This window comes from Cavia porcellus, unplaced genomic scaffold, assembly GCF_034190915.1.
Source record: "Cavia porcellus strain 051 isolate PalLab524CR breed Dunkin Hartley unplaced genomic scaffold, mCavPor4.1 scaffold_28, whole genome shotgun sequence".
NCBI classification, from domain to species: Eukaryota; Metazoa; Chordata; class Mammalia; order Rodentia; family Caviidae; genus Cavia; species Cavia porcellus.
This window is the reverse complement of record NW_026947511.1, coordinates 19,013,869-19,027,172: the sequence shown is the minus strand read 5'-3', so window position 1 is coordinate 19,027,172 and position 13,304 is coordinate 19,013,869. Positions and strand designations below refer to the sequence as shown.

General features: G+C 30.6%; 1 protein-coding gene across 1 annotated transcript in view; it reads right to left on the bottom strand.

Moving 5' to 3' along the window:
- The window catches only part of Phyhipl (phytanoyl-CoA 2-hydroxylase interacting protein like), a 53,356-nt gene that overhangs the window by 2,531 nt on the left and 37,521 nt on the right, over positions 1-13,304 (bottom strand). Inside the window, exons 2-4 of the mRNA XM_063239526.1 lie at positions 11,645-11,841; positions 10,376-10,550; positions 6,536-6,653 (exon numbers count right to left, since the gene is read on the bottom strand). Of these exons, the coding sequence (XP_063095596.1) occupies positions 6,536-6,653; positions 10,376-10,550; positions 11,645-11,841 (490 nt within the window). The remainder of the gene's footprint in view (positions 1-6,535; positions 6,654-10,375; positions 10,551-11,644; positions 11,842-13,304) is intronic.

Below are 13,304 nucleotides of genomic sequence, written 5' to 3'. Positions count from 1 at the left end.
ATACATGTGATATATCAATAAAATAAAGGAAAAAGACTATATGATCATTTAAATAGATACAGAAACATTCAGTAAGGTTCAACATTCCATCATGATTAAAAAAAGAAAAAAAACATACCTCAAAATACTAAGAGCTATATTAAAAAGTCCACAGATAATATCACACTGATTGGAAAAAAGCTGAGCATTTCCTCTGAGATTAATAACAAGACAAAAATATCTATTTCAATGAGTAATATCTATATTAAATGAGTATCTATTTCAATACTCATTTCATATAGTACTAGACATCTTAGCAAGAGAAATTAGGCAAAAGAAAGAAATTAAGGACATACAAACTGGGAAATTAGTTATATTATCCATGTTTTCAGGCAACATGATTTTATAACATACAAACCTAAATACTCCATTGAAAGAGCTGTTAGCACTGAAAAACAAATTTAACAAAGGAGTGGGATTCAAAAATCAACATTAAAAGCAGCACAGCATTTTAACATACCAATAATGAACTTGGTGAAAAAAAGTAATCTCATTCACGATAACTACAAAGTAAAATATTTAGAAATAATTTTAACCAAGAAGTACTTTCCAATGAAAATTATAAAATACTAATAATGAAAAAATTTATTAAGGATACAAAAATGGAAAGGTGTCCCATGTTTTGAGTCAGAGGAGTTAATAGTCAAAATGACCATTCTACCCAAAACAACCTATAAATTCAGTGTAATCTCCATCAAAATATCAATGTCTTTCTTCATAGAAAAAAATCATAACTCATATTAAACAACAAAAGACCGAGAATTCCAAAGGAATCTGAGAAAACAAGCAAATCTGGAAGCATCACAATACCTGATGTCCAAGAATACTACAAACCTACAGTAACCAATATAGCATGGTCCTAATATAAAAAAGATATGTACGAAACAGAATATAGAGCCCAACAAACATTTATACAACTAGTCTTTGAAAAACTAACTAAAAACATATAGTAAGGAAAACAGTCTCTTTAATAAAATGATGCTGGCAAAATGGAATACTTACATAAATCAGGATGAAGTAATATTTAGAAATCCAACTCTTTTTCAAAGACCTAAATGTAAACTATGAAACTATAGTTCAAGAAAATGTGTGGGGGGAACACTTCAACACACTGAGGCAGGCAATGGTTTTTCAAATAAAAGCCAAAACCAGAGACTACAAAAATAAACACAAATGGTATTTATCAAATCAAGAAGCTTCTGCAGAGCAAAAGAAATAGTTGAATTAAAAGACAACCTATAGAATGGGAAAAATATTTGTAAAAATTCATCAGACACAGGTTAGCATCTAGAACATATAAGGAACTCAAAAAGCTAAATGCAGAAAAAACAAAACAATCCACTTACAAAAATGGGCAAAGTACTAGTATTTCTCAAAAGAAACACAAATGGCCAAGAAGTATTGTACAACAAAAATGTTCACTCTCACCATCAGAGAAATGCACGTCAAAATCACAATGAAATCTGGTATCTTTCCATTCAGCTTTCACTGCAGTTAGAGGAGCTGTTACCAAGAAGACAATACATGTTGCAAGGATGCAGAGAAAGAGGAACTCAGACACGTTGAGTGGAATATAAATTTGTATGGCCATTATGGGAAACAGTAAAGAGATATCCATAAAAATAAGAGAACTATAAGATGATCCAAAAATTCCACTACTGAATATATAGTCAAAGGAAATGAAATCATTATACCAAAGAGATTCTTGTACTGATGTTTATTGTGCTCTATGTATAACATCTAAAATACAGAATCAACCTAGATGCCAGTCAGTAAATGAATGGCTAAAGGAGGCAGATATACATAAAAAATAGAATAGTATTCAGCAATAAAGGGACCAAAATCTTGGTTTTTTTTCAGTAAATTGGATGAAATTGGAGGGTCATACCACATATTCTCATCTGTTTACGAAAACAAAGTGAATCTCATAAAAGAACAATGGAATATTGATCACTAGAGTCTGGGAAAGGAAGGTATGAAGAAGAGGAGACAGAGAAAAGTTCAGTAACTAGCTCCAAACAGAGAAGAGATTTAGTTCTGTTTTTTTCTAGAGAACAGTATAACCATTGATTAAAACAACTAAATTTCAGAATAGGTAGAAAAGTACGATGCTCCCAACAGATAAACATGATTAACATCCAAAGGTTATTACACATCGTGTATACACACACACACACACACACACACACACACACACACACACATATGATGTGTAATAACCTTTGGATGTTAATCATATATATATATATATATGTTATATATATATCATATATATATATGTTAACATATATATATAATCATATATATATATAACATATATATAACATATATATAACATATATATAATCATATATATATGTTATGAATAAACATAATCATATATATATATATGTTAACATATATATATATGTTAAATAACCAAAATGTATTCCATAGAGATATGCAAATAAATGTTTCAATGAAAAAATTTAAGGAGATACGATACAGCTTATCTGTAATGGAGCTATCAATTGATGGTACCTCTATTAAAGAAATTATTAGGGTCTGCACTTTAAAAGCAAAATCTAAGTAGTCTAATTTTAAAAAATAATTTTACTTTGATATTCCTATAATACATCCTATATTTTACTTTTTTGTTCTTTCATCGAATGATTCAAGATTTATATTCTTTATTTTGTTTTTGATTCAGCAACTTCTTTTGGCCATTCTTTTAGGGAATGTGTGCTGGTGACAAATTCAATTTAGTCTTCTTTCATCTAATCATGTCTTAATTCCCCCTTCTTTTCAAAGGTAATTTCACTGAGTAGAGTATTCTGGGATAACAGTTCTCTTGCATCACTTGAAAGTATTATACCCCTTTTGTTTGCCTCTATGGTTTCTGATATCATTTAGAAAAATTCTCTTTTCACAAATAGGTATTTTTTTTCTCTTCCACCACTTTGAAGATTTTTTTCTAATTTTCTTCAGTTTCTAGGAGCTCCTCCTTTGTCTTCCTGTAGATTTCTTTGGAATTATCCTATTTAGTATATGCTCAAAAACTGTAAGTTTATGTTGTTTGCTAAATTTGTGGCTTTTTCAGCTCCACTATCTATTTCCTTTCCTTAGTGACTCATGATATGACTATTAGACCTGCTATAGTCCCACGTCTTTGTGATTTTTAATACATCTTTACCTTTGTTGCTCATTGAGGATACTTTCTATTTTACAAGTTTACTAACTTTTTATCCTCTTGATTTTGCTCTATTGAATCTACCCACTACTTTTTTAAAATTATACTTACTGTGTTTTTCAGTTTTAAAAATTTTATTTTCTTCTTTGTATCTTAGGTTACTTTGTTGCTTCTATTTTTTTGCCTCATATGTTGTTTAATGGAACACTTCTGCAGTGGCTGCTTAAGTATCTCTGTCAGATGATGCTAAGATGTGTTAACTTAGTATTGATGCCTTTGATCTTACCTCATTCAGTTTTACTTTACTGATTTTTGGTATCTTTCCATTCAGCTTTCAATAACATGATTACTGGGAGTATGTGGTAGCTCTAGGTTCCCATTGGGCCTTCGCTAATAAACTAGCTGGGAGAATGATGGGGAAGTATCTGACTACTGCTCTTTATGTAACCTTCACTATCACTGCAGAGATAAATCTCATTGCTTCTGGGCAGTGTAAGAAAGCCTAGGTTTGGCACTCTGGCACCACTCCATTAGAGGATAAGGGTAGACATCTAGGTTCACCATTTGGCTTTGGTTGGTAAGTGTGTGTGTGGGGGGGGTTTTCTTCCCATGCTGTTGGGCTGAAATAGGATGGTTATTGTCTACAAGTTTCTGTATTATTTTCTAGTTTGTTGTATAAATAAAGAAAAACAGTTTTCAGGATTTTGTTTTTCGGTTTGTGCCCGTTTGTGTTTCTGGGTTGCCAGTTTTGCTTGTACTTTGTCCAGGACATCAGAATAACCCAGGAAACTCAATCCTGTGTTGTTCCTTGAATTTCAAGGTCCCTAATGGGTCTATCTTCTTTCTGTCTTTCATAGTGTTAGATCTCTTTTGTTTATAAGGTCTAATTATTTTTAGTTCTACTTATTTGGAAAAATAAGAAGAGGTGCATCTATTCCATTTTGCCATTGACCAAAACTTTTTACCTTTTTCATTTTCATTAACAAAACCCAAATATGGATCTATATATACAAGTATATGAAATAATATCAGCAAAAATAAAATTGGGATTTAGGATATGAAATGTCACCTACTATCAGTGACAAAAGCTCAAATTTGAGGCTATATAATTTGGCACTAAAATTACAGGAATGTCTACACATATTGATGCATATCTACTAATTTCAGTGGATTCTTAAAGAGAGAATTTTCAGATATAAATGCGTTTTAAGGACAATCGGTTACCTAGTAAACATGAATAGGAAGAGAAAGTGGTATGTTCATATAAGGTAGCAAAAAGCAATTATTTTCAACAGAAAGAGATTAAAATTAGTTTGTTCATTGTGGACTGAGTCCAAACTTATTTAGGAATTTTCACAATTTATAATGACCTGTAAAGCTTATTAGGCAATTACAACTTTTCTTCATAGTTAAATATTACAAATAAGATTTTAAATAGACTCTAATCAATCAACTACTTACTAACTAGAGTTCACTGCATAAAAAATCAAGGTCCACTGCCATAAAGGTTTTTTTTTAATGTCTTTTTTTTTTTTTTTGCTTTTTTAAAAAAAATCAGTACCAGGGTTTTTAAATAAGTCTTTAAAAACAAAGTTAAGAAACTGTACCCATCCCTTAGCAAGTATGTTTTTATATATGTACTGATTTATTAAATATATAATTTAATAAATATATATTTTATTCATATATCAATACCCCAAGATGAACATCACTATTCTCATTAGCATGCAGTCATTTTTTAAAAAGATACAGTTTACACAGATTTTACTACTGTGGTTACGGAAAAATCAACCAACAATAAATTTCCTTGTTAGTAAACACATCTTTTATGCTAGTCCTTAGAGTCATATCATGCAATTTGAAAAATAACTTTATCCATTTTACAAGTGTTTTGTTTTTATCTGTTTCTTCTTGGAAGTGTTTTTGAGGACAGATGAAACAGGATGGAATACCAGCTTTCATCTGAAGGGCACAGAAAATCACAGAGAAATACTGACCCCAAGTGGCCAACTAACAGTAGACATTGGCAATACTCTAGGAGTCTAAACCAAGAACGAAAGATAGTAATTCATCTTCTTGATGTATTTCTTAGTAAAGAAAACAGCAATAGTTGAAACTTCATGATTTTCAAATTTTGTGCTTACAAATATAAAAAAGTCTTTCTGCATAGAATCCTTTCCAATTTACAGTTGTCACACTTGATACTTAATGTTGCTTAATATGTACTCTGTATACCCAAGTGAATGGTATACACCAGGAATTAAAAAGATTCCAGAGTAAATACTTTGTCAGTAAAGCGAATGGTGGACTAAACTCTATATTTATATTTTGTAAAAAGACAAAAATGCTTTTAAACATCAAAATATGTAAAAATATATGATATTGCAGAGTACTTCATTTAAAGAATATGGAAGTATAAATATACTTCTCTATGATTTATTTTTCATTTTTTACATCATGGATATGGTATAAATTTGAAACTGATTTGATTTAAGAGAAACTAGAGAAATAGAAAAAAAGAACATCAAAACTTTGATTTTTTTTTACATGTAGTTCTGTCAATGTAAGAATTCTTCAGAGTCTGAAATTGAGATCAAGATTTTTAAATGACAAATTAGAGGGATTGCTGTATAAAAGTTTTGGAATCAATCATTTTAATAGCCTTAGTTTCACTTTAAAATATACAGCTGCCTATTTATCAACTTAAAATTTTCTTCTATAAAAATGAAAGTGGTGCAAGTATTAAAACTATCTGTGGGATAAAGTTCCTTTTACTTAGGAACTGTTTCATGGGATTAAATACAGGCTATCTTTTAAAAATATTAGTCTACCATCACTGGAATTCAAAAGCAAAGTCTTTCATAAATAAATGGAGACAAAGACTAACCAATTTTTACCTAGGCAAAAACCTGCAAATCCTAACTGATTTCCCATAATATTTCACAAAACAGTTAACTTTTTGCTCACATTTTTAGAATTAAAGGACCATAGAAAGAGGTGAAAATTTAGTAGTCAGTATGAGACAGAGGACATTTGAGTTACTGAGATTAGAGAAAAACGTAACGGCAAATGAGTATCAGTCTACACACCAGAAGTTTAAGACTCATTGCAGTGAAATAGACAAGAATCATTGAAAGGAATCTGAGTCCGAAAAAATCCTATTCTGTGAATTTTTCCACTGATTCTTTTTTCTCTAGAAAAAATGTATAACTATTTTGAAAAGAAATTTGGAAGTGCAGTTTGGCAGAACTAGAGTCAAAGGAAATATGACCTTCAAATTTGGAATTGTATATATTAAGCAAATAACTATATACATTTTATTCTTACCGAATATAGTCAAAATACTCTTTGTGCTGGTTACGATAAAAAACAGCAAATTTAAGCATACGTCCTGCAATCACTTCAGCCTTCTCCAACAGCTGTGTTAGATGAACTTTTGAATAGTCTGAAAAGTTTTTAAAAATTTATTAGTAAAATACAGCACCCAAAGTATCAACTACATACTTAATAAATTGGCTATTATTAGAACTCTATTAGGAATAAACTTACTGAATAGAAAATAGGTTATAAATAAAACACACACTGTCATTGTATTGCACATTTTTTTCTGCAAAATATCTTTCTTAGGGTTTATAGTTATTTCTTAAAATAGACTTGCATTCTTTTCACTCTTTGTAATTTAAAATATTTAAACAAATGTATTCAATAATGCTTCATAAGCCATGTAATGTATATCAGTACCTTATGAGTTTTTCTTCAATCAGCTGATCATTTGGATAAGAAACTTATCCAAATGCAAGCAATAGTAAAGCTAGAAAGTAGAAATAATGTTTGTCTAGTTTATTGTCTAAATATTACAGAGTACCAAAATAGATTAAATATGCCAATGTACTGATGAGGATGTTTAATATTGTCAAAGTTCAATGATTTTGCCCAGTTTTCATGCAGCCAATGACTTCAAGACTGGAACTCTGGCTCTGGTTGATGGTGTGACTTCTGAAAATTTAACGCACCTGTCAAAGTAACCTCATCTTTTTTGCCAACTTCTTGTTTTGAAAATTTTTTTGAGAATTGTCAAACTACTACCTCACAAACTAAGGAAAAATTTTGGTCTATAAAGCTTAGTGAAACTTTTCAAGTAGACCAACCTTGATACAATGCCCATGAGTACATGGTTGGACTGCTAATTGGCTCAAACAACATTTATTTAAATTAAAACACACTATGTTTCAAGAAATACACAAAATTAGATGTTTAGATAAAAAAATCAAACTATTATTCCTCTCAAATAACTGACAGTCTAAAGGAAAATAAATATATAGAGAATAATGGTTATTATTGTGGTGAGTATTGGGTGTCACTTATGTTATAAACTGTAACAGAAGTGGATTAATCTCTGGTATTCCATTTATTTCATTTATAGTACCTTATGATTAGCTCACAGTATGGGCTCAACAAAAATTGCATGAATTAAGTGTCCAGATTAAAAGGCAATTTATACAAAACATTTATAGAGTCAAGGTTATACACAAAGCTTTGGTAAGTTAGTCCCCAAATTATTCTGAAAAGATCAAATGACAACTGTGAACAGATGAAATTCCTCTTAGATTTTACCCATGTAAATAAAAAGACAAAATAATTTATAAAAAATACTGTGGTATATTTAAAAATTGACATTTCACCTTATCTTTTACTCTGTAACTTCCCTGGGAGAATTATGATCTAGATATATACCTATGACAGATATTTCTGCACCGGAAATTTTAAAATTCTTCTTTAAAGTAAAGAAGAAATAGTCTATTATACGTTTCCATAATGTCAAGTGGAAGTTTAGCAGGTAAAATATAATTGCTTTTAGTGAGCAAATTCCATGATATTATTTCATGTAATCATAACAAGAACTGCACGTGTTACAGATTGTAACTTAGATCTGGAATGTTCTCCAGAAGCCTCCTGTGTTCAGAAGTGGAGCTCTGAGAAGGTGACTGGATCATGGAGGTGAGTTGAGTATGGTGGGTCTTAGTCAGAAGAGGCTCATCACAGGGATGTGGCCTGGGAGGGCATCTCCCTCCCTCTCTCTTTCCTTCTCTCTCTGCTTCATGGCAGCCCTGTTCTGTCCTAGTGTAAGTTACAGGTGTTCAGTATTTTGTCCCAGCAACAAGAAAGACATTAAGACACAAAATATCCAAAATGCCAGAGATCAGAAAGGCTTCAAATTTCAGTTTTTTGGATTTTGAAATATTTCATACATTTTTACTAATTGGGCATTCTCATTACAAAAATAAACAAACCAAAAAACCAAAAAATATTCCAAAATTCGAAATAATTTTAATGTGTCATACCATAGCTCAAAAAAGTCTCCAATTTAAAAGCATTCCAAAGTTTGCATTTTCAGGTTAGATATTCAACCTGTTATAAAATGTCAAAAGAGACTGCGTCTGTGTCTTATAGAGATTAAACTTCCATGGTAGGATACAATCAAAAGAAATGCAAAAAAAAGAGTGAACAGGAGATAAATGTCAAAAATTTTTGATTCAGGAAAACCTGAGACCAAATACTAATTTCAATAGCACATCAAACATAAGTAAAATTTATATTAGTAAGACTTCTTTACTCATTGTTAACAGTACAGATATCTTTAGCTATTTCAACTCTCATTACTAAACTAAGATTAATATAATATTTCATCTATTTTTTAGAAAGCCATTTTTCACATTTTAACATCACATTTGTCTAACTATAATGTAATAAAAAACCATTTCACAGTTAAATTAGCACTATTTTTAGTAGTAATACCTAAATTGATGGATATAATAGTCTATAACCAAAGATAAAGAAATAGGTACTGCAAATACTACTTTTTTTGTGGTAAACAGTGAAATCTTTACTAATTAAAGATGCTTCAATATCTAGCAGTTTAACCACAGAATAAACAAGACTTAAGATTAAATCACTATCACATAGTGATACAACTTTAAAACTTTATCCATTTAACATGTCCACAGAAATTTTATACTGAGTTTGACATTAAGAAATCTAAACAGGCACTAACTGTAAAATAATGCAAGTGTGAGACTATACGAGAAAAAGCTTATTTACTGGAAGAATATCTCAAGTGGGGAAAGTTGATATGCAACCTACAATACGTAAAGCAAATTACTCTTTTTTTAAACTTGTTTTTGAGACAAGGCTTTGCTATGCCATTCAGGCAGGTCTTGAGCTCATTTTGTAGCCTAGGCTGGCCTCAAACTTGTGGCCATCCTCCTGCCTCAGCGTCTGAGTGGTGGGATTGTAGGCACGTGCCACTACATCCTGCTAGCATATTGCCTTCTAAATACTTTTTATATAAAGTCTAATGTGTTGAAACAGCCTCTCTCTACAATTATTTTTTTATGGGAAAGTTATCTAGGTAAACAAGAAGAGTCATAGTTCCATTTTAAGAGACAAAAGTAAAGATGATGGCATAAATACTCACCTATGTGCTCAATAAATTTGAACTTTTTGAACAAATGAGTAAACAGATAAATGAAGGAGCTGAATAGTAATATTTTCCATAGGAAATACTGGAACACTGAAATATTAAGCTATAGTTCACTTCATATTTCCCAAACATAAATGACCATTTAAGCTACTTTTAAACAAAGCAAAAGCATACAAAGATAAACAATATACCAGTTTAGAGGCAGACTTTCTTGAGTTCTTCTAGCACTCAAGCGAAAAATGTAACACATTTTTACTAAGCACAGTTATTGAGATCTGCCTCCATCCCCTGAAATTAGAGAAAGATACTATATTTTTTGCTTCCTCCCTTCTATATGTTTGAAAATGGACAGATTGAAAGTAATATAATAAAAGAAATCTCTCTTACAAAATGAAGTTCAAAATATGATAATATATAATTTTCAAACTTCATCAATTTTTATTTCACTTTGGAAAAAAATGAAACTTTACAAAAAAGTGATTTGATGTCATCAAGTTCTGCTACTGAGAGCCTCAATTCTTGCAAATCACTGGAATATTGTTTATTCTATTATATAATATTGATAAAACAAAAAAATTAACAATGGTTATCTATGTTCATTCACTTTTTAACTACAAAAAGTATTTTTCAGTAATTAACTTCCCATGAACAATTAACTAAGGCTTTTTTGTACCTATTTCTCTTACCTGCTGTACAGAATTCTATAATTTCACTCCATTCAGATACAACATAATCACCATCAACTTGTTTTGAGGCAGTTTGAACTGCTACTGTATATTCAGTTCTTGGGCTCAAAAACCAGTGTCCACGGACAGTCATAGGCAAGGGAACAGCTTTTGCCACCAATTTTGTAGGAACATCCTAAGAATGAAAAAAGGGAGGATAGGGGGAAAAAGAAGGCAGGCAGAAAAAAAAAAAAAAAAAAGAAAAGGGAAAGGAAAGACATTTAGTCAATTATAAGAGAGAGGAACCTAAATTCCTGGAAGACAATAGAACTTTTCTGTTTAAGAATAAACAATTATTATTAAATCTCTTGTATCTAAAAACTAATGCCCAACTTGGTCAACAGATACACCTGTGATCAGACAGCTAACCCAATGCCATAAATGTATTTCAGTTTTTCTAGTTTCTAGTGTATTGGTTTTCTCCATATATTACATGCTTCTCAAAGTGTAACATTTTGAAACTGACAAAATTTAATGAAATAGATATGACATAAAGTTCAATGGATTTAGTATTAAAAATACTTATCTGTGTAATGTATACAACTCAATAGCTTTACCAGCAAGCTCATTATTAAGAATTTTGTGCATGGAAGAACACTTTTAAAACAAGTATTTTAAAATCAAGGAATCTGTTATACATGCATATGTATATGACATCTTCATTTTTATTCAAGCACGAGGTCTATGTTTCATGCAAAGTACAATAAAATAATTAAAACTGCAATTGAATACACACTGCATTTCCAATTCTAGGACATTTTAAGTGTGAAGTAAAGAAATGGGTCAAATCTTGAACTATCTTTGTAAAACCTCAACAGTTTCCTCACGAAATAAGTAAACCTAATTTAACACATGTTGAACTTTATATCTGTATGACACTCTTAATTTTATGTTTTTACTACCTTTTAACAATAAGCAATAACAATAACATAAGCATAAATTTGTTAAGAGGGATAGGATTTATAAATCTTCTAAAATTTATTAGAGGGATAGGTTTTCAAAGGTTAGGTACTTCTAAGGAATAAAATAATTAAAATTTCAGCTGAATACGCACTATATTTCCAAAAATATGAAATTTTAAGTGTGAAATAAAGAAATGGGTCATTTTACTTCTTCCCAATGTCAAAAAGTCATAAGTCATTAATAGAACATTATTCTTTCTTTTAAAATCTCTTCATACTTAGACACTTCTTAAAAGGCAGCAAAATATAATTATTTATTGGATGTTACCTTGTGTTTAAATTTATTGGAGTTCTTATTCTCTTTCTTGTTGAGGTCAATGAAATAGTGTGTAATACGGTCTTTTGACTTTGAATCCATTTCCCATGAAATCTTAAATGAGTCACACGTAATATTGCTTATTTTGATGTTATGTGGTACAGGAAGTTCTTCCATCTCTGCTATGCCACTGTCTTGTGATTTGTTACCTGCCAAAAAACAATGCACAGCAAGTTAGTTTCCAGTAAGTGAGTTGTTCAGGTTGCAAAATCTTTAGCAGTATGTATATTTATGAACTTTACTATCTAAATAGCAAATCTGGATTTAATTTGTTCATGAATTAATCTGAGAATGACAGTAAAATGTTTACAAAGTAATATTTTCAACAAAAGCAGAGATGAGTTAATTTTTACCTTATCCATATTTTCAATTTGCTTTCTCAACTTCTGCTTTAGAATAAAATAAAAATATGATCAATCTTGTGAGAAAGACCAATTTCACATGGATAGTTTCTGTGTGAAAGCCCCAAAAGATCACCTTTCCTACATGAGCATCAATTCTGCTCATAATTGTTATTCAGTGATTTAAAGATAGGCGACTTCCCAGAAATGTTGTAATTAAGTGCTATTAATAAAAGAAATATTTCTTTAAAAGTATATGAGGCAGCAATGACAGACTATAAAAATTATTGTCTTTTGGAAATATTATACTCAGTCATAACATTCAGTGGTTATATCATATTACAAATAATGTTGAAGCCGATACTATCTTTTCTCTGTGGTATCATGACAATGCAGAGTGCTGAAACAGCAGGCAGGGTAAAAAGGGAAACAGTGATTGCCATGCTGAAGAGCTGCAGAAGAATCTGACGTCTGTAAAGACTTTAAACTGTCTTCACACTTCCACATAAGAGAAAATGTTGTTGCTTTAGCTAACAGTATAGATCAGTATATGATAACTGACAAGACAGTAAGTGAAAATACGTATTTGTCAATTTTGTTAAATTTTGAGAAAAATGATTATCTACATAAAAGCAGAAATCTTTCCTAAAAGCACATTTTTCCTGTTGGGAACAATATAAAATTTTGTTATATTAACAATTTTCATTTTCAAGCCACTTGTCATTGTCCCAGTTCTTAATGAAACTGCTAGATTAGACTACTAGACTTTGCAGCTTTCTTCTTGAGTAGAGAAAGCAGAACATTTAAATAAATCCTATGAGTTCCATACTTCCTCCTCATGTTCTACAGACCAGTTTTTAAGAGACTAAGATTCTGAGGTAAGTGATGGAGAACAATGATTCTGTAGAAACTAATGGAACAGTGATCCATGTGACCCTAATAATCAATAACCTGTCAATAATATCTTAGTTCTGTCAACTATGTGTACTTCCAAATGTAAGACTTCATTTTAAGGACAATTCTAGCAGTTCTTGCCTGCTCTACATACTAAGTGATTCTAACATCTGTGGCTACACTGCAGATTAGTAATACTGAATGTATAACTAGATGGATTCATACACTTATGTCTATCAAAAAAATGACAGTTGCTTTTTGAAAACATTTTATAAGCAGTTTCTAACAAGAGTAGTTATTTAAATGCAAGATAAAAACACCACCAAATTATACTAATAATATGTACCTTTTCTCTCAGTGAACTTTTATTGTCTTAC